General features: G+C 44.7%; 1 protein-coding gene across 1 annotated transcript in view; it reads left to right on the top strand.

The window, feature by feature from the left end:
• BLM (BLM RecQ like helicase) overlaps positions 1 to 18,457 on the top strand; it is a 128,405-nt gene extending 109,948 nt beyond the window's left edge. Inside the window, exons 16-22 of the mRNA XM_040414371.1 lie at positions 2,017 to 2,207; positions 3,426 to 3,561; positions 3,652 to 3,851; positions 4,608 to 4,803; positions 17,704 to 17,826; positions 17,919 to 18,126; positions 18,239 to 18,457. Coding sequence (XP_040270305.1) covers positions 2,017 to 2,207; positions 3,426 to 3,561; positions 3,652 to 3,851; positions 4,608 to 4,803; positions 17,704 to 17,826; positions 17,919 to 18,126; positions 18,239 to 18,419 — 1,235 coding nt within the window. The 3' untranslated portion in view covers positions 18,420 to 18,457. The remainder of the gene's footprint in view (positions 1 to 2,016; positions 2,208 to 3,425; positions 3,562 to 3,651; positions 3,852 to 4,607; positions 4,804 to 17,703; positions 17,827 to 17,918; positions 18,127 to 18,238) is intronic.
• Positions 18,458 to 25,927: the final 7,470 nt, after the last annotated feature.

The raw sequence follows: 25,927 nt of genomic DNA, 5'->3' as shown, positions 1-25,927 counted from the left end.
TTTTCTTTTTTTTTTTTTAAACTTCAGAGGCCCTGTCCTGGAGATAGGAGCAGGTCCCAAATTTAACTACAGCTCAGCTCCCATTTACTTGAATGAGAGCTGAGCTGCAGTAACTTTGCACGGCCACTACACAGTGGACCGAGCTTTCAGCTCCGTTCTCTGTATTAGTTACGGCACTGGCGGCTGCAGAGAACAGCTGATCTACGCTGATCCACTTAAAGTGGATAGGGCTGAGCTGTGCTACGAAGCTCAGCCACTGTACATTATAAGTTGCTGCACTTGCTAAGCGCTGCTTCCTTCTCAAAACAGCTGATCGGTGAGAGTCCCACATGTCAGACCTTAGACCCCCAATGATCTAAGATTGCCGTTATGGATTCCGCTACCATGGACCATAATGGAATTCTATGAAGGCATGCAACACGGAAGCCTAGAAGAGGCATTCTGTATTGCATTCTGTCATAAGAGAAGTCTATGGCCAGCACAGACTTCAATTATGACGGAATGCAATATAGAATGACTCTTCTAGGCTTCCGTGTTGCATGCCTTCATAGAATTCCATTATGGTCCATGGTAGCGGAATCCATAACGGAATTCTTAGATAACCCAAACCTTGTATGCCGAACTTGAAAACACAAGCTCGCTCATCTCTAGTCAAGTACGTTTCAATAAATCTCTGCCATTTACTGAAGAATCTTAGTTGTTTGTTCTCTATGTTTGAGTCTCCATCCTCTCTCTAGATACAGGTCCTTCGTGATTTGTTCCACTACTAGATGTATTTCCTGCACCGTAGATATAAACCAGTTCCTCAAGAAACACTTTTTTGCCACCATCAGTACCACGTGTCCTATGCCTGGGATGGAGGGGGCGTTATCCATTGAACCCTTGGGTATAAATCCAGAATGAAAGAGCACCATGGTCTCTTGGATTAGGCCCTGGAACTTAAAAAACTTTCCCAAAAAAATGCTAATGTGGGACATAACCACAGGCCGTGCCTCAAGTCTGATGCCCTCAAACCACACCTTGGGAGTTTTGTCAGGTAGTCCAGTCCAGTTTGGCTGAGTTATAAAGGAGATAGAAAACACTTTTAACTTTAGAGACACGCTGCACACTGGTTGCTGCTGCCCTCACTGCCTTTTTCCAAGCACACACACACACACACACACACACGAATTATATGGGGCATTATGAAAAATATAAGCATTCCTTGGACCTGTGGAAGAAAGATGGATTCATTAATACCTGTCCGCTATGCCGCCATCCCTGCTCCATCCACACAAGCTGTGAACTCCTCCACTTGGGTCCTGACTGGACCAGATAGTAGTAAATGCAGCTGAACAGGGAAAGAAACACATTCATCGGCATTGGCAGCTCGCCGGATGGGTAAGTATAAACTAAACCGTCTTTCATCCACAGGTCTGAGGAATGCTTGTATTTTTCATAATGCCTGGAGAACCCCTTTATTCACATAGTGGCATATGTGGATGCACATATTTAGTTAAAGATGAGTGTGCTCAGGCTCTTTTTACATTGTTAATTTGTTCTAACTTTTACTGTTTAATGCTTAAAGGGGTTGTCTAGCTTTTTGGACTTTCACTACCAGCCTGTTGTACCTGTTGGGGGGGGGGAATCATACTCCTCTGCTCTTCACTCTCCGTTCAGGTTCCCTTCAGCGATCTTCCATTCCCCATCCTGTAAACTTCCAGTCAGATGTGGTTACGTGTATCCTCTCAGCGGTTACCTGTGCCCAAGCAACATGTGACCCAGCAGTGATGTATTACTTGGGGGAAAACATCACTGCTGAGGTCAGGCATTGGCTGCAGCAGGACAATTGATCTCCTCCATCATGAAGTTTACAGGATGTGGATTGGAAGACCATTTTAGGGAGCAGAAACAGAGCGGTGGGGAGGAAGTGACTGTTTTTACACAGGTACTACAGACTGGTGTTGGAATTTTAAGTCTGGAAAAACTGGACAGCACTGGTGAACGTTGTTAATATTAATTATCTTTTTCTTTCAGTGGAAAAGGATGGAAACAGTCAGACAAAACAGACACACTTGAATAACTTGTACAGCATGGTGCATTACTGTGAAAATGTGCTGGAGTGTCGACGCATGCAGCTTCTTGCTTATTTTGGTGAGAATACATTCAATCCAAAGTTTTGTAAGGAGAACCCAAGATTTGCTTGTGACAACTGCTGCAGAACAACGGTGAGAACTTCAGTTACCTCTTTTGATCTTTGATGTTTGTTATATGTTGCCTAAATAAGTGAGTGCTGGATTTGCTCATTCTGTTGAAATGGTTGGGTTATATAAACAAGCATTAAGTACTGAATCCTAAAAAAAATTTAAAAGTTACTGATGTATTAATTACTGGAAATCCGAGAAGATTACTGTATTTTCTGGACCGTAAAATGCAATTTTTAGCAAGAAAAAAGTACATCTTATAGTCTGCAGTCAGGGTGGTCCAGCAGTGCCTTCGTTGATCATCTAGCAGAGCGCTCATTCAGTGATCTGCCCATCCAGTGAGAGAAGTCTGCGTCTTCACTTCTCTCCATGCCCAACCCCGATATGTATGATATCAATGCAGGAGCGAAGGCTGAACTGATCATTAAGCAGATGCAGCAGAGGACCTCCCCAAGCTGCGAGATGAAAGCTCTGTACTGTAAGGGCTTTCCATGATGTCACCGGTGGGTGGGGACAGACGGGTAGTGCAGGAAAGGGAGTAAAGATGTACCCCTATGTCTGTGTGTGTGAGAATGCATGTAGCAGTGCATATCTGTCTTTGTGTGCATGTAGTACAGCTGTGTTTGTCAGGTGCGTACACGGTAATGCTGTGTGTGTAAGTTACTGACATTGGCCCCTCCACTTCACCAGGGAAAACATGCTTTTCTAAGTTTTTGTTGTCTAAACCTGGGGTGCGTCTTATAGTTCAGTGCACCTTATAATGTGGAAAATACGTTAAATAATAAATTGTAAAGTTGTAAAAACTGAACCTCCCCTCTTGGTTCTTTATCTAATTTTTTGTGTATAGAGGGAAATCAGTAGCAGTTACCCCAAGCTACATGCATAAAGCTGGCCATACATTAGGGATTTCAGACAGCTGTTTTCTAAATAACTTGTCCTTCATGGTTGGTCAATCGATCTCTTGTGGTGATTTGTAACCTGGTTTGGGATTTCATACGAGGGTGCAGATCTGTTGTTTAGCATGAGTGGCTTCTCTACTGCAGCAATCCCAAAAAATTCCAACATGGTAGATTAACTTTTCAACAGGTATCAGCCATTAGTCGGCAAATGGTTAGTAAAACGTGGTCTAAATCCGCCTTTTCAGCCTTCCAAAATACAGTGTATTGCCAGCATAACCTGATTCACAAAATATGTTGTTCAGGTAATTGGTAAACTGACGGCCGTCTTTGCATTGCATTTCAGGAATACAAGTCTAGAGATGTGACCGACGAGGTGAAGACTATTGTGAGATTTGTCCAGGAGCACTGCACTTCTCAAGGAAGAGGGAAGGGTGTCAAAAATCGCTTAACTCTTAACATGATGGTAGATATATATTTAGGTAGGTATCCTGGACATTACAGACTATCCGTGTTTGAAACAGAATTTCCTAAGCAGAATGTATAGTTAATCTTTTTCTTTCTCATACCAGGGAGTAAGTCTGCAAAAATCCAGACAGGAATATTTGGAAAGGGAGCAGCGTATTCACGCCACAATGCAGAACGGTTATTCAGGAAACTGGTTCTGGAAAGGATTCTGGATGAGGAACTATATATTACAGCCAATGACCAGGCTGTAGCATATACAAAAATTGGAGAGCGGTCTCAGGCTGTGCTGAATGGGTTCACAAAGGTATGCAGTGCTCCAGACCCCAAAAAAATACCTAGTAGCCATTGGCTCCTGAACTGAAAAATTTAGGAGCCAAATTAAATTTTTAGTCTCCAAATCGAAACCGAATAAAAATTTTGGTATTGTGACAACGCTACGCCGATCACGATAAAAAAAAATTTGATTCTCTTTCGACACCATAAAAAAGTATTGCGATACTCCATACCATGCGGGGAAAAAAAAAAAACACCAAAAAAAGCCACGTGCATTCCGTATTTTATGAAACGTTCGGGCCATAATAGAACAGTCCTAGCCTATTTTTTGGGGTGACAAAAAAAATGGTGAATCGCGTGTTTTTTATTTATTTATTTATTTCTGTTACGGATATTTTTTTTTAGAATTTAATAGTTTGGACTTTTTGGACGCAGCACTATGTAATATGTTTATTTATTTATTGTTTATATATTTTATATGTAAAATTGGGAAAGGGGGGTTTAAAGTCAATATTAGTGTGTGTTTTTTTTTTTTTTTTTTTTTTTATATATACCCGACCTCCTATAGCCGACACCCGCGATCCGGTGCAGTTAACCCATCATGACGCCTGCCTGCCCCTGTTAAAGTGCAGAGGGCACAGCAGTTTCAGGTTACACAGCAGCTGACCAATGCCAATTAACTTCTGAGAATAATTTATAATAATTGGACTAAAAAAAAATCACTTCTAGTTATATACATCTGAGATCTGGTCTGCAAATAAAACATTTGACCTTCAACCACTGACAGGTTCAGTTCCAGGACACCGAAAATGCCAGCAGCCTCAGGAAACAGAAGGCATCGGTCATGGCAGCTACATCCCAGAGGGAGGAAATGGTCAAGAAATGCCAGGCTGAGGTGACAGAGCTCTGTAAGCGTCTGGGAAAGATATTTGGCGTGCACTACTTCAATATCTTCAATACAGCGACCATCCGTAGGATTGCAGGTATGGCATGGTGTAGTGGCTTATGTGAAGCATTCTTCCAGGATGTTACTATCTTCATGAATCATAACATAAAGATTTGGCCACATTATGACAAGATTGTTCGATAAGGGCCTTGAACTATTTACTCCAATACAAATATTTTTCTAAAATAATTGAGTGTATACTACAATGAATGAGAAGAATTTTGACGGATGAATGATAAGATCTGACATACCATTGTTCTTAGCACCATAGACAATGGGTACATCTGTTGGACAGCCAAAAATAGCAAAGGTTACCTATGTTCCATGATTAAATATTAATGCATTCTATAAAATCACACAAAACATAATTTCACTGATTCCTATTGACTGGCCTGCACAATAGCAGGAATCGCCACCCTGCTTGTGTGAGCTACTGAGCATGTGCGACTCTCGGCGCTGGACACGTTATGAGCAGGTAACAAAAGATCACCAGGGGCCTTCATGACAAGCATGGGTTGGCATAATCTAGACAGAGAAGCGTTGTTTTCCCTTCCATCCACCATGACGGCCACAAGTGAGAGATGACCCTTGACCTCTGTAGGGGCAGGAATATACAGAGAGAGTTTAAATTGCCCCCACCCCTCCACACCCTCAGTGTTATTCCTGCTCTACGGGGTAAGCATACAGAGAGAGGCCTCCCTGTGGGGAGGTGAAGATTCCTATGCTTTTTTACCGTCATCATCCCCCGCTGCCTTCCTGCGGCAGGGGCTAAGGCTGGGCAGTGGGGGTAACATGGACGCTCGCTCTGGCTCATGCTCGGGCCTGCGCTCCTTTCTATCGCGGTCCTCCTTCCACTTTGAGGTAGGAAGCAGACCGCTGATGGCGAATCCACGTGGGACGCGCGTGCATGCTGTGAAAGCCGTCACTGCATTGATCCTCCGGGCTGACAGGTGGGGGAGGCGGAGCTACATCGCAACATGTACGCCAGGAGAAATGAAAGTGGTGCTCATGCGGCTCAGAGGCAGCATCTCCACCACTATGTCAGCGTCTGAGGCTCCAGCATCCTGTCAGGAGGGCCCTGATCCCTCTCTGGCTGCACCTTCAGTGAGTTCCCCTATGGGGAGTATGATTTTTCTTACCTGTATGTTTAATGGGTTTTCCAACTTGTGATATTTGGTTGCTCTTCTCTGTTCCCTAGGGAGCAAAGGAAATAAAAGCTAAATCTTGATCTCTAAAGTGCGCTACTTGTGCCAAGAGACTACCAGATAACTACAAAAAGAAGTTATGTAACGTCTGTATATCTGACATCTTAAAAGCAACCATCTATCTTTTCCGAAATAAAATCATTTATCCAAGAAGAAATCAGATCTTCCATGGCCACTTTGAGAGCCCCTAGCCCTCCTATCCCGCCAAGTAAGAAACCTAGACTATCCGTTCAATCCTCCTCTGAGCCAGAGGACATTGATGAGGATGCCTCCACCTCTAGACAGATTTTTGAGGAGGACCTTATTTCGGAAGGAGAGATCATGGAAGATAAGACATATTTCTTCTCCTCAGATCAAATGGAAGAATTACTCAAAGCCAGAAGATCTACAATGGGTATTGAGGATATCCCTAATCCACGTACAGTACAGAATTAGATGTTTGGGGGTTTACGTGCTAAAAAATCAAAAGTATTCCCCATGAATGAAAATATTAAGGATATGATCCTGTATGAATGGATCGAATTGGGAAAAAAGGCTAGGTGTATCAAAGGAATTTAGGAATAGGTTAAGGTTTGATCTAGCCAAATGTAAGATATTTGATGAAATCCCCAAAATCGACGTTCAGGTGGCGAAAGTAGTCAAGCAAGACGGCTTTACCATTTGAAGATTCTTTGCAGTAAAGTGATCCGATGGAACGCAAAGCGGTGATGTTTTGCGTCAAGACGAATATTGCAGCCACATCTGTGGCTAGAACTATGTATTTCTGGTTATCAGAATTGGAGGAGCATCTAAAAAATAAGACTCCCAGGGAAGATATTATAAACTCTATCCCACTATTAAAATCCGAACCGCTTTCCTGGCTGACGCATCGGCTGAGTCCGTACGTTTTTCCGCCAAGGATGCAGCTTTATCCAGTGCTGCCAGAAGAGCCTTATGGATGAAAGCTTGGTCAGGGGACAAGGCCAAGTTATGTTCAATCGCCTTTTCAGGTGAATTTGTATTTGGGCCAGTATTAGATAAAAAGCTGCCGACAAAAAGAAGGCGTTTCCGGAGGAGAAAGATGCTAAAAAGAGACCCTTTCGACCATTTTCTTCCCAGTCTAGACCCTATAGAGCAGGGGTGTCAAACTCAAATTCATCGGGGGCCGCATCAGCAGTTTGGTCACCCTCAAAGGGCCGCTTGTATCTGTAGGACTATGTGTCCACTCTTTATTATCATAAATTATTGTCACTGCATTCAATTATTACTGTTTTTTGAAATAATGTAAGTAATAACTAGCTCTGAAAGAAGAAACATAGTCAGAATAATGGCAAGTAGATATTCAAATGTACAATTATTGTACAATTTATTGAAAAATGATTTTTGGTAACAGACAGTAATTTTTTTTTTTTTTTAAACATCTGTGGATGACTGACACTGTTATGGGGGGATCTGTGGATGACTGACACTGTTATGGGGGGATCTGTGGATGACTGACACTGTTATGGGGGGATCTGTGGATGACTGACACTGTTATGGGGGGGGATCTGTGGATGACGGACACTGTTATGGGGGGGATCTGTGGATGACGGACACTGTTATGGGGGGATCTGTGGATGACGGACACTGTTATGGGGGGATCTGTGGATGACTGACACTGTTATGGGGGGATCTGTGGATGACTGACACTGTTATGGGGGGGGATCTGTGGATGACGGACACTGTTATGGGGGGGATCTGTGGATGACGGACACTGTTATGGGGGATCTGTGGATGACGGACACTGTTATGGGGTGATCTGTGGATGACGGACACTGTTATGGGGGGATCTGTGGATGACTGACACTGTTATGGGGGGATCTGTGGATGACTGACACTGTTATGGGGGGGATCTGTGGATGACGGACACTGTTATGGGGGGGATCTGTGGATGACGGACACTGTTATGGGGGGGATCTGTGGATGACGGACACTGTTATGGGGGGATCTGTGGATGACGGACACTATGGGGGGATCTGTGGATGACGGACACTGTTATGGGGGGATCTGTGGATGACGGACACTTATGGGGGGATCTGTGGATGACAGACACTGTTACGGGGGGGGGGGGGGGTCTGTGGCTGGCAGTGTTATATATGTGCCATCCACAGACCCCCCCCCCCCCCCACCCCATAACAGTGCCATCCACAGACCCCCACCCCTTAACTGTGCCATCCACAGATTCCGTGTAAAACCCCCCCCCCCAGTATACAAATATAAAATGTATTATTAAATTAAAAGTTATTAAACATGCCCCCCTCACTCCTGATTGTACCGTTTATCCTAATTGCTTGTGTATAATGCCGGCAGGCAGGAGGGGCGGCCGGCGCGTCACTCACTGACGTCACTTGCCTGCGCCGCCTGCTTCATTCATAAAGGAGGCGGTGCAGGCACGTGACATCAGGGAGTTACGCTGCCGCCCGCCCGGCCTGCCTGCTTGTAAGCTGCCGCGCATGCGCTGAAGAGGCGGCTTTCTTGTGTAAAAAAATAAGCGAGAATAAAAGGTGAAGGCCGGCGGCGGCTGCGCGGGCCACATGACGAGGTCTGGCGGGCCGGATTCGGCCCGCGGGCCTTGTGTTTGACACCCGTGCTATAGAGGGAAGGTTAAGACAAGTCGGTGGATCTACAGTAAAGGAGGCAAAGGTAGGGGGTTTATCCTCAATCATCAGAACAACCAAGGAAACAAACTGACGCCAGAGTAGGAAGAAGGTTGAAGAATTTTCTAGAGCGATGGACTCTCGTCACATCAAATCCCTGGGCCTTAAACATCTTAGCACCGGGTTACAAGATAGAATTTTCTTCAACCCCTCCAAAGAAATTCACCATTACGACCCACAACAAGGGGGTTCATGAAAAGATCTGGCAGGGGGTTCAGGATCAGATTAGGGGTTATAATAAGGGTACCAAATGCCGAAATGGGCAGGGGTTTTACTCAAGACTCTTCTTAGTCAAAAAACTTGTAGTCAAAAAACGATTCTTACCACACAATAATAAATCTAAAACCCTTAAACAAATTAATTGTGTACAGGAGGTTCAAAATGGAGTCAGTGGCCTCTACCATTGCCCTGATTCCAGAGGGCACCTTTTTGGCCAATCCATCAGGCTTCTCAGAAGTACCGGTACTTAAAGAGGACCTTTCACCGATTCTTACCCTATGAACTAACTATACAGATATGTAGAGCGGCGCCCGGGGATCTCACTGCACTTACTATTATCCCTGGGCGCCGCTCCGTTCTCCTGCTATGCCCTCCGGTATCTCCGCTCACTAAGTTATAGTAGGCGGAGATACCAGTCCCTAAGTTATGGTAGGCGGAGTCTGCCCTAGCGCTGGCCAATCGCAGCGCAGAGCTCACAGCCTGGGAGGTTATTTTCTCCCAGGCTGTGAGCTCTGCAATGCGATTGGCCAGCGCTAGGGCAGACTCCGCCTACCATAACTTAGGGAACGGAGATACCGGAGGGCATAGTAGGAGAACGGAGCGGCGCCCGGGGATAATAGTAAGTGCAGAGAGATCCCCGGGCGCCGCGCCACATGTCTGTATACTTAGTTCATAGGGTAAGAATCGGTGAAAGGTCCTCTTTAAGGTTTGCGGTAAGAGATCCCAAAGGTTCCCTCCACCACTTTCAGTATGTTGCACTTCCATTTGGCATATCATCAGCCCCAAGGACCTTCACCAAGTTGGTGGTGGAAATGGCGGCGTTTCTACGCAGAAAGGGAGCAAATATCATCCCCATTTAGACGACTTTCTAATAATAGGAAGCTCAAAAGAGACCTCCAAGGTAATAAAGGATTTTATAGGCACCCTCTCAGATCTGGGCTGGTTGATGAATCTAAAAAAATAGGATTTCTGGGCGTAGTGTTAGATTCTGAACCCAGGACAAGATAAGATCCCTCAAACAGAAAATAACAAGGTTTCAGAACACTCACAAATGCTCCATTTGAAAGGCGATGAGTCTGCTAGGTATCCTTACCTCTTGCATAAATTCAGTCCCATAGAGTTAGGCCCACACCAGAACCATGCAATCATGGATCTTAAAAAACTGGAACAGGAAACGTTCGTCCCTGGATAGGATAATCAGCATTCCACCTGCAGTCAAAATAGACCTGAACTGGTGGAGAGAGGAAGAGAAACTTCTTCAGGGCACAGACTGGCTCAGGACCAAAGAGGTTCAGATAATGACTAATGCCAGTGCTTCAGGTTGGTGAGCAAAGGTAGGAAGCTATTACTTCCAGGGAGACTGGTCAGTCATAAAAAAACAGATCTTCAAATTACAGAGAACTGTATGCAGTCCTTATGGCCCTTACAAAACCTTTTAAAGAACAGACATCTGAAAGTCCTTTCAGACAATATCACAACAGTGGCATACCTAAAACATCAGGGCGGCACAAGATCCAATCCTTTGGCAGAAGTAGCAAGAAGAATATTTTCTGGGGCAGAAGAAAATGTTCTCTCCTTAACGTCTGTTCATCTGGAAGGGTCAGAAAATCTAGAAGCGAACTTCTTAAGTCGGCAAACTTTACATCCAGGAGAATGGAATCTAAATCGAAAAAAATTTCAGGAAAACACGTCCAGATGGGGACTGCCAGAGATAGACCTGTTCGCCTCCGGAGAGAATGCTCAGGTCTTTAAATTTTGTTCTCTAGACCCCAGAGACAGACCTTGGGCAGTGGACACCCTGTCAATAAGATGGTTCTAGGACCTTGTTTGCACATTTCCACCTTTTCCACTGATTCCTCGCCTAATACAGAAGATCCAGCAGGAACCAACAACAGTAATTTTCATAGCTCCTTACTGGCCCGAAAAAAAGGTGGTTCTTGGCTCTGAAACAAATGACATCAGAAGAACCATAGAAAATACCCTTCCAGGGGGAGATCCTCTCTCGGGGGCCAATAAAACATCCAAACCCACAGATCTACGATCTAGCTATCTGGATCCTGAGAGCAAGTCACTCAGAAGACAGGGTCTCTGAGTAATCCTTACTCTCAAAGCAAGTAGGAAAAAGGTTATATCGGCCATTTATCTTAAAATATGGAAGAGGTTTTGCAGTTGCTTGGGAGAAGAACATCCGGACACCTCTTCTCCACCCATAAATAAAATTCTAGGTTTCTTGCAGAATGGGTTAGACCCATGATTGAGGCCTAGCACCCTTAAGGTCCAGATATTGGCTCTAAGCACATTTTATGATACAAGCCTGACTGAACACCGATGGGTAAAGAGATTTGTTAGGGCAGCCTCTACACTAAGACCAACCTTGTCTTCTAGGTTTCCTCAGTGGGATGTTAACATTGTATTAAATGGTCTGACTAAGCCCTCCTTCTTCCCTTAGCAGAGATTTCTATCAAACACCTGTCCTTCAAAACTGCTTTTCTGATGGCCATAGTAAAATTCTGGCACTTTCCTGTAGAGAACCATACCTGAAGGTTTTTGAGGACCAAGTAACATTGAGGCTAGATCCAGGGCTCCTCCCCAAGGTGGTATCAGATTATCACCGTGACCAGAAAATCGTTTTACCATTTTACAATATCTAGAAGTTTCTAAGACTTTTTAAAAAAGACGATAAAATTTTACCAGTTCGGGGGACGAAACATGGGAAAAAGCTTTCCAAAGCCTCTATAGGTTGCTGGATTAGAGCTACTATAGGTTGCTGTTACTCCCTTGTCCTATGGGTATTAAAGCTCACTGTACCAGGGTAACTGCCTCTTCGTGGGCAGAAAAAGGTGTCTCATTAAACCAGATTTGCAAAGCGGCTACTTGGTCAAGTGTTAACACCTTCGTTATACATTATTGCCTTAATCTTTCCGCCTCCGCAGATTTAGCATTTGGCCAAAAAGTACTGCAGGTGGTTTCCAACCCTATGTAAATATTTGTTAGTTCTCACTTGTGGCCGTCATGGTGGATGGAATGGAAAACCGTAATTAGACTTGCCAGTAATTCCTTTTCCTTGAATCCACTATGACGGCCCAGATATATTCCCCCTCCCCCCAACCCCAAAAAACAACTATAAAAAAAAAATATATAAGAGTTTAGTATAACGTATCTGTGACAAACCACCCGCCAATCCTGTCCTACTATGCCACAGTTGCCACTAGAGACTTCTGGAGGCTAATCCACTGTGAGCACAGTAGACGTTTAAGATTGGTTGGTGTGCCCATACATGATACAATCGGAAAAATAAAATTATCGATTTCACGCTGGAAATCAGATTCATTTGCTGCCACCACTCTTCGTATTGAATCGGGGTGAAGAGACCCCGGCTAGCTAATCCTAAAGGGAAGAAACGGTTATTTGAAACCTAGCTAACCAATTAACAATTTAGGAAAATAAGACAATGCGGTAGTATGTCTCCTCTGAGGACAGAGTACTTAGCATAAACCAGATAATCAAGGAACAAGGGCAAAACTGGAACGATGCAATTGTTAGTTTTATTCTAAAAACTATACACAAAAAATATATACATTAAAACTGACAGATAAATATACCTGCCAGTCGAACAGATTGGTTGGATAGAAATAGGTAAGAGGTGGAAGGGAATAGAATGTCTAAGTTTAGAATTACCGTGGTATAGTCCAGTAAAAGATGATGGCGGGGTGCCCGTGTCCAGCGGGCGGTCGTGATGTTAGTCGACGTCAGATGGTAGGTGAAGGACCCAGGACCTGAGTGTTTCACAGTTTTTACCCACTCTGAAGCGGGGAGTGGTTATGACCCGTACAGGTCCAGCCTTGTGTAATTAGAACAGGGGCAGTCCTTTGCCCCATAGGGAGAAAATCTGGCAGAATCTTTGCTTTGCCTGTTTCTCCGTACCCATAAGTCCAATCAAGAAATAGAGTTTATATTTATAATCTGTACAATTATACGCATCATCTGATACTAAATATAGTGTGCCTAAGAACCTTTATATCTCAGAGCGGGAATCTCTGATTTGCCCGTGGGTTTCCTGGAAGGTGGGTTATAATAATCTGAACAATTCCTGAAGAGATTATTTATTTTGTATTTTCCTATCCTACGAAATATGAGGGAAATATGGGAAAATATGAGATCTATGGAATGGAGAGTGACTGCAAGGTCACCTTTCTCCCTGTATCATCCAGCTGTCTGATACAGATCTGTCTTTTTTTCTTTTGAAGTGCTCTGACGAGGCTTAACCACCTCAGCTCCCCTAGCTTAAACACCCTTAATGACCAGACCACTTTTTACAATTCTGCACTACACTACTTTCACCGTTTATTGCTCGGTCATGCAACTTACCACCCAAATGAATTTTACCTCCTTTTCTTCTCACTAATAGAGCTTTCATTTGGTGGTATTTCATTGCTGCTGACATTTTTACTTTTTTTGTTATTAATTGAAATTTAACGAAATTTTTGCAAAAAAATGAAATTTTTCACTTTCAGTTGTAAATTTTTTTTTTTAAAAACGACATCCATATATAAATTTTTCTCTAAATTTATTGTTCTACATGTCTTTTGATAAAAAAAAAAATGTTTGGGTAAAAAAAAAAATATGGTTTGGGTAACAGTTATAGCGTTTACAAACTATGGTACAAAAATGTGAATTTCCGCTTTTTGAAGCAGCTCTGACTTTCTGAGCACCTGTCATGTTTCCTAAGGTTCTACAATGGACAGACAGTACAAACACCCCACAAATGACCCCATTTCGGAAAGTAGACACCCTAAGGTATTCGCTGATGGGCATAGTGAGTTCATAGAACTTTTTATTTTTTGTCACAAGTTAGCGTAAAATGATGATTTATTTTTTTTTCCTTACAAAGTCTCATATTCCACTAACTTGAGACAAAAAATAAAAACTTCCATGAACTCACTATGCCCATCACGAAATACCTTGGGGTGTCTTCTTTCCAAAATGGGGTCACTTGTGGGGTAGTTATACTGCCCTGGCAATTTAGGGGCCCTAATGTGTCGGAAGTATTTTGAAATCAAAATGTGTAAAAAAAAAATGACCTGTGAAATCCTAAAGGTGCTCTTTGGAATGTGGGCCCCTTTGCCCACCTAGGCTGCAAAAAAGTGTCACACATCTGGTATCGCCGTACTCAGGAGAAGTTGGGCAATATGTTTTGGGGTGTCATTTTACATATACCCATGCCTGGTGAGAGAAATATCTCGGCAAAAGACAACCTTTCCCATTTTTTTATACAAAGTTGGCATTTGACCAAGATATTTATCTCACCCAGCATGGGTATATGTAAAATGACACCCCAAAACACATTGCCCAACTTCTCCTGAGTACGGCGATACCAGATGTGTGACACTTTTTTGCAGCCTAGATGCGCAAAGGGGCCCAAATTCCTTTTATGAGGGCATTTTTAGACATTTGGATCCCAGACTTGGATCCCAGAAGGTATTCAATGAGGGGCATGGCGAGTTCATAGAAAAAAAAATTTGGCACAAGTTAGCGGAAATTGATTTTTTTTTTTTTGTTTTTTTTTTCTCACAAAGTCTCCCTTTCTGCTAACTTGGGACAAAAATTTCAATCTTTCATGGACTCGATATGCCCCTCACGGAATACCTTGGGGTGTCTTCTTTCCGAAATGGGGTCACATGTGGGGTATTTATACTGCCCTGGCATTTTAGGGGCCCTAAAGCGTGAGAAGTCTGGAATATAAATGTCTAAAAAATTTTACGCATTTGGATTCCGTGAGGGGTATGGTGAGTTCATGTGAGATTTTTTTTTTTTGACACAAGTTAGTGGAATATGAGACTTTGTAAGGAAAAAAATATATATATATTTCCGCTAACTTGGGCCAAAAAAATGTCTGAATAGAGCCTTACAGGGGGGTGATCAATGACAGGGGGGTGATCAGGGAGTGTATATGGGGTTATCACCCCCCTGTCATTGATCACCGCCCTGTAAGGCTCCATTCAGACGTCCGAATGTGTTTTGCGGATCCGATCCATGTATCCGTGGATCTGTAAAAAACATACGGACGTCTGAATGGAGCCTTACAGGGGGGTGATCAATGACAGGGGGGGTGATCAATGACAGGGGGGTGATCAGGGAGTCTATATGGGGTGATCACTCCCCTGTCATTGATCACCCTCCTGTAAGGCTCCATTCAGACGTCCGTATGTGTTTTGCGGATCCGATCCGTGGATCCGTAAAAAACATACGGACGTCTGAATGGAGCCTTACAAGGGGGTGATCAGGGAGTCTATATGGGGTGATCAGGGGTTAATAAGTGACAAGGGGGGGGGGTGTAGTGTAGTGGTGTTTGGTGCTGCTTATTACTGAGCTGCCTGTGTCCTCTGGTGGTGGATCCAAGCAAAAGGGACCACCAGAGGACCAGGTAGCAGGTATATTAGACGCTGTTATCAAAACAGCGTCTAATATACCTGTTAGGGGTTAAAAAAAATCGCATCTCCAGCCTGCCAGCGAACGATCGCCGCTGGCAGGCTGGAGATCCACTCGCTTACCTTCCGATCCTGTGAACGCGCGCTCCTGTGTGCGTGCGTTCGCAGGAAATCTCGCGTCTCGCGAGATGACGCATGGATGCGTCCAGGAGGAATGAATCGACCGCCTCCAGGACGCATCCGTGCGTTAGGCGGTCGGGAGATGGTTAAAGGGCTTCTGTCACTCCACTAAACTCTTTTTTTTTTTTTTTTGTCTCCTTAAAATCCTTATGCTGCGATTTGTCAATATATAGGGCTATTACTCAGTTTGGTTTAGTAGTTATATAAAATAACTGACTTTTATAATATGCAAATTACCTCTCTAGCAGCAGGTAGGGCGGATACCTGCTGCTAGCAGCCGCATCCTCCATTCATAATGACGCCCCCTCCTCATGTTGATTGACAGGGCCAGCGGACGCGCTCGTTCTCTGACTGGCCCTGTCTGCGTTTTAAATCTCGCGCCGGTCTTCAGTTGGCGCAGGCACACTCAGTGGAGGACGCTCACTCGGCCGCTCCATCCTCAGTGCGCCTGTGCCGATGATGTCACATGTACACCCGATGCAGGCGAACGAGCGCGTCTGCTGGCCCTGTCAATCAACATGAGGAGGGGGCGTCATTATGAATGGAGGATGCGGCTGCTAGCAGCTGGTAGCCGCCCTACCTGCTGCTAGAGAGGTAATTTGCATATTATAAAAGTCAGTTTTTTTATATAACTACTGAACCAAACTGAGTAATAGCCCTATATATTGAGAAATCGCAGCATAAGGATTTTAAGGAGACAAAAAAAAAAATGAGTTTAGTGGAGTGACAGAAGCCCTTTAAGGTGTGAGGATTCCTGCTGGGGTTGGAGCCGCTCCGACTACAGAAAGGGAGTTTTTATGAGGTTCTGTCAAGAAAATACCAGATTGATGAGTACTTAACCTGGCATGGGGGCAGGAAGAGTCTTTTTGGCAAGGAGGTGCTAATTGTACCTCTGATCTGTGAGCTGTGCTAGCAAGGGTGAATTAATTTGGGTTAAAAAAAAGATTTTAACTCTGTGTACAGGCGAAGGCTCTGGTGACTTTAAAACCGTACGCATTCGCGATTTCTTCGTGTTGCTGAGATCGCGAATCGTCAGTATCTATATAATATCTAGTTGGGTGTGAAGTAATACTCAAATGGGGACACGCATAGATTGCTCACCTACCTTGGTAATTTGGAAGAACACTGAGGGTGAGCTGGGTTGGGGGCAATTTAAACTCTGTGTATTCCTGCCCCTACAGAGGTCAAGGGTCATGGTGGATTCAAGGAAACTGAATTACCAGTAAGTCTAATTTATGGTTTGTTTGTTTTTAATTCGTTCCCATTGAAAAACATGAAGAAAAATCCCTTTTAACTAAAGTTTCTCAAGGCCAATGGCTTGTGTCAATAGAATAATGGTTTCGTTCTCTTTATATGTAATGCAGTTTTTGGTCTGTTAGAGACAGTGTGGTGTTATGTCTCTGAATAATCAACAGCGCTTCTTCCCACACTTTGATGTTACCGATTTCTCAAGAATGTGCAGTTTAGGAGGTGCAGTCGTCACTGCATCAACTAAAGATGCCCACATGTCTCAATCTGCATTTACACAAGCCAATAATCGTCCAGATTATCGGGAATGACCGTTCCTGCGAACGCTCATTCCCGACAATCTGCCCGTCTAACTGTGCTGCCGATTACCCGATGAATGAGCGAAACTCTTGTTCATCGGGTAATCCTGTCGTTCATACAGGCACCACTGATCATGGCTTCTGGGCAGCAGATCGTGCAGTCTAAACAGCGATCTGCCGCCCAAAAACAATGATTCTGTATGACGACGAGGGATTGCTATAGTGATACCTTGTCTTCATACATGTAAATGCAGCAGTCTCCTTCACTGAACGAGACTGTCGGGAAGGAACAATAGGCTGCAGAATCGTCCCGTGTAAATCCAGCTTCACTTTCTGTCAGCAATGTACCTGCATGTCCCTTGAACTATTGTCCTCTCTTTTGTGCCTCTGGTGCCAGCAGTGCTGCAGAGTTTTGCTATGAGAAGAGGAAAGATTTACATTGCTGTGACAGACTGCGAGAAGACGAGTGCTTCTGATATTCTAGAAGAGCTCCTTACCAGTCCTCTGGACTACCCAATTTCTCAGACTGAGGGCATCTGCAGACCAGTAGTATATAGTGAACCTGTCAGTGAACACACCACAAGGTCTTGGTAATTTCTGTAATAGGATTGGTTGGTAGCTTTTGTGCTCTTTTCAAATACAACATCCCATTCTGAGGGTTTCCACCTACTTGTGCATTGCAGAATCCCTGTCTCCAGAACCTGAAGTTTTATTACAGATTGATGGGGTGACCGAAGATAAGCTGGAGAAATATGGCGCTGAGCTAATAGATGTTCTACAAAAGTACTCCGAATGGACGCTTCCAGGTGCGGCCTTTAGTCTAATGCAGACGCTTGCATTTTCTCTATGCATTTCGGCGACATTTTAACTAATTTATTTTTCAATGTTTCTCTCGCAGCCGAGGAGGTTTCCCAAAAGTCCAGTGGGTCAGCAACCCACACTACCAGGATTTATCACAGCGAGGAGGATGAGGAGGATGCAAAGACAACTTCCTCTTATTTTAAATCATCCCGTAAAAATGGCACAAAGAGAAAAAATTCCTCATATGCTCATAAAGCCAAGAAAAGAAAAACGTGGGGAGACGGTCAGCAGTCCCGTGCCAAAAGGTAACTTGTACATAGCGCTGTATCAGATGGGGAAGGGGGCTCCTACCTGTTTTTGTTCACAATTTGCAGTAAATAATATTCTGTCCTTGATGTTTTTTTGTTTTTTTTTCAGCAGTGGTACCAATGCGTCCTACGGCAGGAATAAAGCTGCTTCTGCTAAATCAAGCAAAGGACATAATGTAGATTACAGCAGTGGATCTAGACAAGGGGCAGTGAACAAACCTGGCTTCATGGCAGTTCCTATGCCCCAGAACAACCGTCGTTTCCTGAAACCCTCCTACAGTTTTCTTTGATATTCACATTGTTTGTTAATACGTTTATTTTTTATTGTAATAAATATATATATATATATATATTTGTTTTTTTTTGCATTTTAAAAAGTTCAAATATAGTTTCTGGTTTATCTATAACACACAGCATTGTGTATTACGGACCCCAATGCGGAATTATATTGTGCTTTCTTATTGTTGAGTCTTGTGTGCTGACTGGGGGAGACCATTGCATGATATATGTCTCCTGCGGTGCATGCTGTGACTTATTTCAAATCCACATGAATGCATTACCAGCCTTGTCAGGCTCTTTATCACTGGTGATACACTAACTACCATGTGTCACATACATCTATGAGATTCACTGTTTATACTAAGCGTCTCTGCAGTCCTTCAGTGCCATATGCAATACCCTTTCATATTGGGTTTTCACTGTTTGCTTCTCAATGGCCAAAAGTTAGTTGTCCTAGAATATTTCCTTTTACAGGTGTTTCTTTATTCCTATAGGATGTATCCTAGAACGACATGTTAGTTACCTGAGGCCATATGAGGAGAAACATCCACACAGTTTACTATGCTTATCTTACAAAAAATTTGATTCCAGAAGTCTGATCTTAGGGACTGGGGATGGTCCGTGTTTGCTGACCTATGCAAGGTTACATAGACTGCTACATACAGTACGAGTACAGACACTGCAGATCCTGCTGTGATTTGTTGTGGATTTCACATTATGCATTCTAGAGGGTGAAATCCGTGGTGGAGGTTGACAATCTAAAAATCTGCATTGCAAGTAAATTTAAATTCACAGAAATTTCTGGGAGCAAATCTGCAGCATTCACTCTGCATGTGGATGTACCTTTAAAGTGCAATTGTAGCAAATGACCAACTACCGCCTTTGTTCATTTTCTTAGTCATGTGTCGCCGAAACCTGCTGGGACGTCACTATAGAAATTATGCAAAAGACTTCCAGTACCACGCCATCCTGTACAAATGGAGATATTTGAAGGGGTTATCCAGGAATTTGATATTGATCCTCAAGATAGGTCATCAATATCAGATCTGTTGGGGTCTGACTCCTGGGAGACCTGCCGATCAGTGAGCACTTAGACCTCTTCCTAGGCCAGTGATGTCACCGTACATCACTCACATGGCCTAGGTGCAGCTCAGCCCCATTCAAATTAATGGGTCTGAGCTGTAAAATCAATGAAATGCCACTATACAAGATAAGCATTGTGCTTGGTATGCTGTGAAGAGACCACTCCTGAGGATAGGCCATCAATATAAAATTCCTGGATCACTCCTTTAAGCAGATTTAGAATAGCATATGGCATGTAAATTATGCATTTTTTTTACCAGATATACAGACATCAACTTGTATAGAAAAAGGTGTCCGCTCAGCAGGAAAATCTGGGGTCTCAAACAATTCAGGAGTCACAACAATTAAGCAACCAGAATTTTAAAGGCTATGAACACCTTCGGGGCAATTTTTTTTATGATTGCATTTTACTCATTTGGGGCTATAAATAATTTTTCAATTGGTCTTTATTAAAAATGGTCAACTGTTCTGTCACAAAGTGTTAACTGTTTTTGGTTGTGTATATTGTACTTTCACTTTGTGCTTGTGTAATAACCCTTATGTCTAAATTACTTGTCCCTCAAAAACGTATTTAAGCCACATTCTAAGGCTGCTTTCTCGCCCATATTCATTGGGGGACACAGGAACCGTGGGTATAGCTATGTCCTCTAGGAGGCGTTGACACTAGATAAAGCTGTTAACTCCTCCCCTGGCAGCTATACCCCCTCCAGCCTGGAGAGAGAGCTTCAGTTTTTTCTAGTGTCAATAGGAGGCAAGACCTCCCTGCTCAGCAGGGTAGCTCCTGAAGATTTTTTTATTTTAGTTTTTTATTTTCCTTTTCAGTTGGGAAACAGTGGTCGCCTCGCCTCCCTGTTCTCCTGGGGGAGCACACCCGCGTTGGTCCGCCACGCTGCCTCCTTCCCCATAAGAAGACAAGGTGCCTCCTTCCCCATAATGCATCCCGCCAGCAGAAAGGTCACCTAGGTCCGCCAAAGAGAAGACCCTCCCGCCATACCAGACTCCTGCCACTCCAGTGCCAGCTGCTGAGAAGGTGACCTTGCGGGTCCACTTAGGGAGGGTGAAGATGAGGTGAGTACACTGGATTAGGTAAGTATTTTTTAACCCTCTTCTCCCTCCCTCTTTGGTGGCAATAGTTTCCTAGGGTTGGGCACCAGGAAACAGGCTCGAGGCTTTATTTATTGTAGCACCAGGACCCCCTCTCACTTTCCCTCTAGACTGACGGCTACGCAGCCACTTAAGGGGTTAATAACATCCTGGCAGGCGCTGCTTAACTCATCGGGATGCCGTGCGCAGGGGATCAGTGATTCCGGTGCGGACCGGGAGCTGGTGTCAGGTGAGTGCGCTGCCCTCTTGGCCGGCCACGGTCATGCACCGTTGTGTCCCCGGCCGGTCCCGCAGCTACCACCAGGATCCACCCTTTTCGAGAGCGGGCACCAGGAAGCGCGGCTCCGGAAGGAATTCCGCCCCACGATCTTCCCAGTCCGGGGTGGGCGCAAGCGGCCGCTCTCTGCTCACGGTCCCTCTGCGCCCCGGCTGACCGACAGCTCCCGGTTGCCTGTGCATGAAAGCTTAGGCCTGGACGCAGCTTCATCCCCTGCTGCGGACCGGGAGCATTTACTGGTCGGACAGGCAAGAAAGGGAGCAGAGGATGCTCCCCACTCCCCTATATGTGATCTGCTGGTGTCAGGGCACTTAGAGGGTTAATCACTTCTCTAGGCAGGCGTACGCTCTGGTGCGGATTCTTTCCACCTCACTTTCCCTCCCCCACAAGCCGATGGGCCCCGCCCCAGGTCTTCAAGACAGCTTAACCCCTTCTGGCCAGCCACCTTTTGAGGCCGGCACCAGATTATCTGAGCATCCTATCTCCAGTGCAATGTGCCTTAACGTTAAAACAGTTAACCTCTTCCTGCCTCTCTGTCCACTTGATGCTGGGCATCCTAGTTTCATAAAAAAGAAAAATGCGCGTTCATATGGGCCCCCCTCCTCAGCCCTCATCACCGCAGGACCACCCTGTCTGTGTTATACCAGGCTGGGCCCGTGTCCTATATCGGACAAAGGAGGACCTCTCATATTTCCCAATCTGCCCTATAGGGTCGTTGGTGGATAATCCTCCACCTGTGCAGATCCAGGGAGGACAGCGGATGTATTCCCAATCCACCCTCTGGGTCGTGTGGTTGATAGTTCTCCAGCGCACTCCAGTACAGGACCTCTGGATTTCCAATCCGTCCTCCGGGGCCGTTTGGTTGATAATTTACCTGCATGATCCAATGCAGAACCTCTGGAAGTTCCCACTCCATCCTCCGGGGTCGTTTGGTTGATAAAGCTCCACCTACGCAATCCGGTGGATGGACCTTTAGATTCCCACTCCACCCTCTGGGTAGTTTGGTTGATATATCCCCACCGGCATGGCCTACAACTGCCACGGGCAAGTTTCTGAGAGGTAGAACTGCGCGCAAGCGGGCCAGAGCAGAACATTTTCTCCTCGGTCACCTCCACACCCCCAAGGGTCCCGCTCAGATGCACTCCATTCTGGAGAGGTTCGGGGGGGGGGGGGGGAAATCAGTGATTCAGGCTCTGACTCAAATCTGTTGCAATCTTCCAAGATTGCATCCACGGTAGCCAGCAGTTCTTGTTGTCTGCATTACCCCCTTTCCTCAGGCGGAGTATTTGCACAACTGCTGCATACAATACTTACCTTAGGCATTACATCCTTCCAACTAACTGCTAGAGCGCTGTTTTCAGTGACGCCCGTAGGCGTTTCCCCTTCCATAGGGGACGGAATTGCATTTCCACTGGGTACAGTACGTACCGTATGCATTAGCCTCTTCCATAGGTGGTGTTATGGCATTATAACCGGTTACAGTGTTTACCGTAGGCATTACCCCTTCCTTAGGTGGAGTAATTGCACTCTCACAGGGTACTGGATTCGCCATATGCATTACCCCCTTCCATAAATGGCGTAATCTCTCTACCGTTGTATTCAGTTCCTGCTGTATGCATGACCACTTCCGCTAGCAGTATTTCCATAGGCAGAGTAATTGCACTACTACAGTTACAGTACTTGCCTTATTTATTGTCCCCTGCCGTACGTGGACTAAGTACAATTACACTGGTTTCAGTGCTGGACGTATGCATCCCCCCTTCAGTAGGTGGCGGCATTGCATCTACACTGGGTTCTGTACCTGCCGTATGCATTAGCCTTCTCCCATCAGCGTGCTTCCTGTTGCATTTCCCCTTTCCACAAGTGATCTGCTTACAGGGGAATACCTAAGCATCTTGGGTTGCTGCAGTTCAACTACGCCATGGCTCTAGATGCCTTAGCTTCTTTCACAGTGGGGGCGTGGCAACAGTCGATACCTGCAGGTGCCGGTGCTCTGCATCTGTGGTGTATGGGTGCCGCCAGTGGATACGGTAGCTGTTTCCACATGAGATCCTTCTTATCTTTCGGTGCTGGTTGGAGCATGGTTGTGACATCCTATGTCTTCTCAGAGGGGTTGCTTAGCAACACTTATGTGTCCTAGAGACCATTCATCCCCATGGGCCTCCTCGGTTCCAGTAGGTCATGATATTGTCCTCATCAATACGTAGTGCATACGCCATTGCGAATAATATGGGGAGTACGTTCCAGCGAGTCGAGTGTTCACTGACTCTGTAATCCCCCTCAGCTGGGGGTTCTGCCCTGATGCTAGCTTGATGTTGCTCCTGTTCAGAGCCCTTCCAAGGTAAAGTGTTTAAGGCTAGCTCTACTTAACTGGGGCAGTATGGTACCATGACTTCTACGGGATAGCCTCACTCCTCCCCCTCAGTTTTGCGCCAACGGGGAAGCCGCTGGCTACTTCTGGGGGAGTGGTATTTGCATTACCACTACATACTATGGTTCTTACTGCACAGCTCCTTCGTCAGGTGGCGGATTCTTCTAGCACTAAATTGGTGGCCTCTACGGTGTGGCCCCTCCTCCGCTGGGGTATGGGCTAGCGACGCAGTTGTGGCTCCCCTTGCTTGGCTTCCTCCTCAGGCGGAGTTTTGGCACAGCCACTAAATGCCTGGTTGCATCTGCATTTGCACGGGGTATTCTTTTGTGGCCTTCTATTCCAGAGTTCCGGACCCGGCTGGTGGACTGTGGCACACTCTACATCTCTCCTTCTACAGGTGAACCCTTCTCATTGGTCCTGGGTGTGCTACCTGTATCTACATTACCACTCTTAAGACATGACTAATGTCTAGGTCACGTCAGCCCTTTGGTGATCATACTTTCCACCGCCCATTCCGTGGGTAGGCTACGAGACTCCCCACACCAGACTGAGCGGGGTTGCTGTCACATCTTGCCACACTGATAGACGTTCCATTCCTGGAACGGAACACCCTTCTATTTCTTCTTCCCCCTCGAACAGACCCTGCCTTACGAATTTGATAAATATATTTTCTTTTTTCTTAGCGTGATTAATCACCGACAAATTGGACTACTTTCGATTGAATTTTTTTTCGATGACATAGAGTGGATTCGATTTATTTAACCACCTCAGCCCCCAGTGCTTAAACACCCTGAAAGACCAGGCCACTTTTTACACTTCTGACCTACACTACTTTCACCGTTTATTGCTCGGTCATGCAACTTACCACCCAAATGAATTTTACCTCATTTTCTTCTCACTAATAGAGCTTTCATTTGGTGGTATTTCATTGCTGCGGACATTTTTACTTTTTTTGTTATTAATCGAAATTTAACAATTTTTTTGCAAAAAAATGACATTTTTCAGTTGTAAAATTTTGCAAAAAAAACGAGATCCATATATAAATTTTGCTCTAAATTTATTGTTCTACATGTCTTTGATAAAAAAAAAATGTTTGGGTAAAAAAAAAAAATGGTTTGGGTAAAAGTTATAGCGTTTACAAACTATGGTACAAAAATGTGAATTTCCGCTTTTTGAAGCAGCTCTGACTTTCTGAGCACCTGTCATGTTTCCTGAGGTTCTACAATGCCCAGACAGTACAAACACCCCACAAATGACCCTATTTCGGAAAGTAGACACCCTAAGGTATTCGCTGATGGGTATAGTGAGTTCATAGAACTTTTTATTTTTTGTCACAAGTTAGCGGAAAATGATGATTTATTTTATTTTTTTTCTTACAAAGTCTCATATTCAACTAACTTGTGACAAAAAATAAAAACTTCCATGAACTCACTATGCCCATCAGCGAATACCTTGGGGTGTCTTCTTTCCAAAATGGGGTCACTTGTGGGGTAGTTATACTGCCCTGGCATTCTAGGGGCCCAAATGTGTGGTAAGGAGTTTGAAATCAAATTCTGTAAAAAATGACCAGTGAAATCCGAAAGGTGCTCTTTGGAATATGGGCCCCTTTGCCCACCTAGGCTGCAAAAAAAGTGTCACACATCTGGTATCGCCGTATTCAGGAGAAGTTGGGCAATGTGTTTTGGGGTGTCTTTTTACATATACTCATGCTGGGTGAAAGAAATATCTCGGCAAAAGACAACTTTTCCCATTTTTTTATACAAAGTTGGCATTTGACCAAGATATTTATCTCACCCAGCATGGGTATATGTAAAATGACACCCCAAAACACATTGCCCAACTTCTCCTGAGTACGGCGATACCACATGTGTGACACTTTTTTGCAGCCTAGATGCGCAAAGGGGCCCACATTCATGAGGGCATTTTTAGATATTTGGATCCCAGACTTCTTCTCACGCTTTAGGACCCCTAGAATGCCAGGGCAGTATAAATACCCCACATGTGACCCCATTTTGGAAATAAGACACCCCAAGGTATTCAATGAGGGGCATGGCGAGTTCATCGAATTTATTTTTTTTGGCACAAGTTAGCAGAAATTGATATTTTATTTTTATTTTTTTCTCACAAAGTCTCCCTTTCCGCTAACTTGGGACAAAAATTTCAATCTTTCATGGACTCAATATGCCCCTCAGCGAATACCTTGGGGTGTCTTCTTTCCGAAATGGGGTCACATGTGGGGTATTTATACTGCCCTGGCATTCTAGGGGCCCTAAAGCGTGAGAAGAAGTCTGGAATATAAATGTCTAAAAAATTTTACGCATTTGGATTCCGTGAGGGGTATGGTGAGTTCATGTGAGATTTTATTTTTTGACACAAGTTAGTGGAATATGAGACTTTGTAAGAAAAATAAATAAATTTCCGCTAACTTGGGCCAAAAAAATGTCTGAATGGAGCCTTACAGAGGGGTGATCAATGACAGGGGGGTGATCAATGACAGGGGGGTGATCAGAGTCTATATGGGGTGATCACCCCCCTGTCATTGATCACCCCCCTGTAAGGCTCCATTCAGATGTCCGTATGTGTTTTGCGGATCCGATCCATCTATCCGTGGATCCGTAAAAATCATACGGACATCTGAATGCAGCCTGACAGGGGGGGTGATCAATGACAGGGGGGTGATCAGG

The sequence above is a fragment of the Bufo bufo genome, chromosome 1 (assembly GCF_905171765.1).
Source record: "Bufo bufo chromosome 1, aBufBuf1.1, whole genome shotgun sequence".
Taxonomy (NCBI): Eukaryota; Metazoa; Chordata; class Amphibia; order Anura; family Bufonidae; genus Bufo; species Bufo bufo.
Note: the sequence above shows the minus strand (reverse complement) of the source record. Positions and strands in the feature narration are given on the sequence as shown.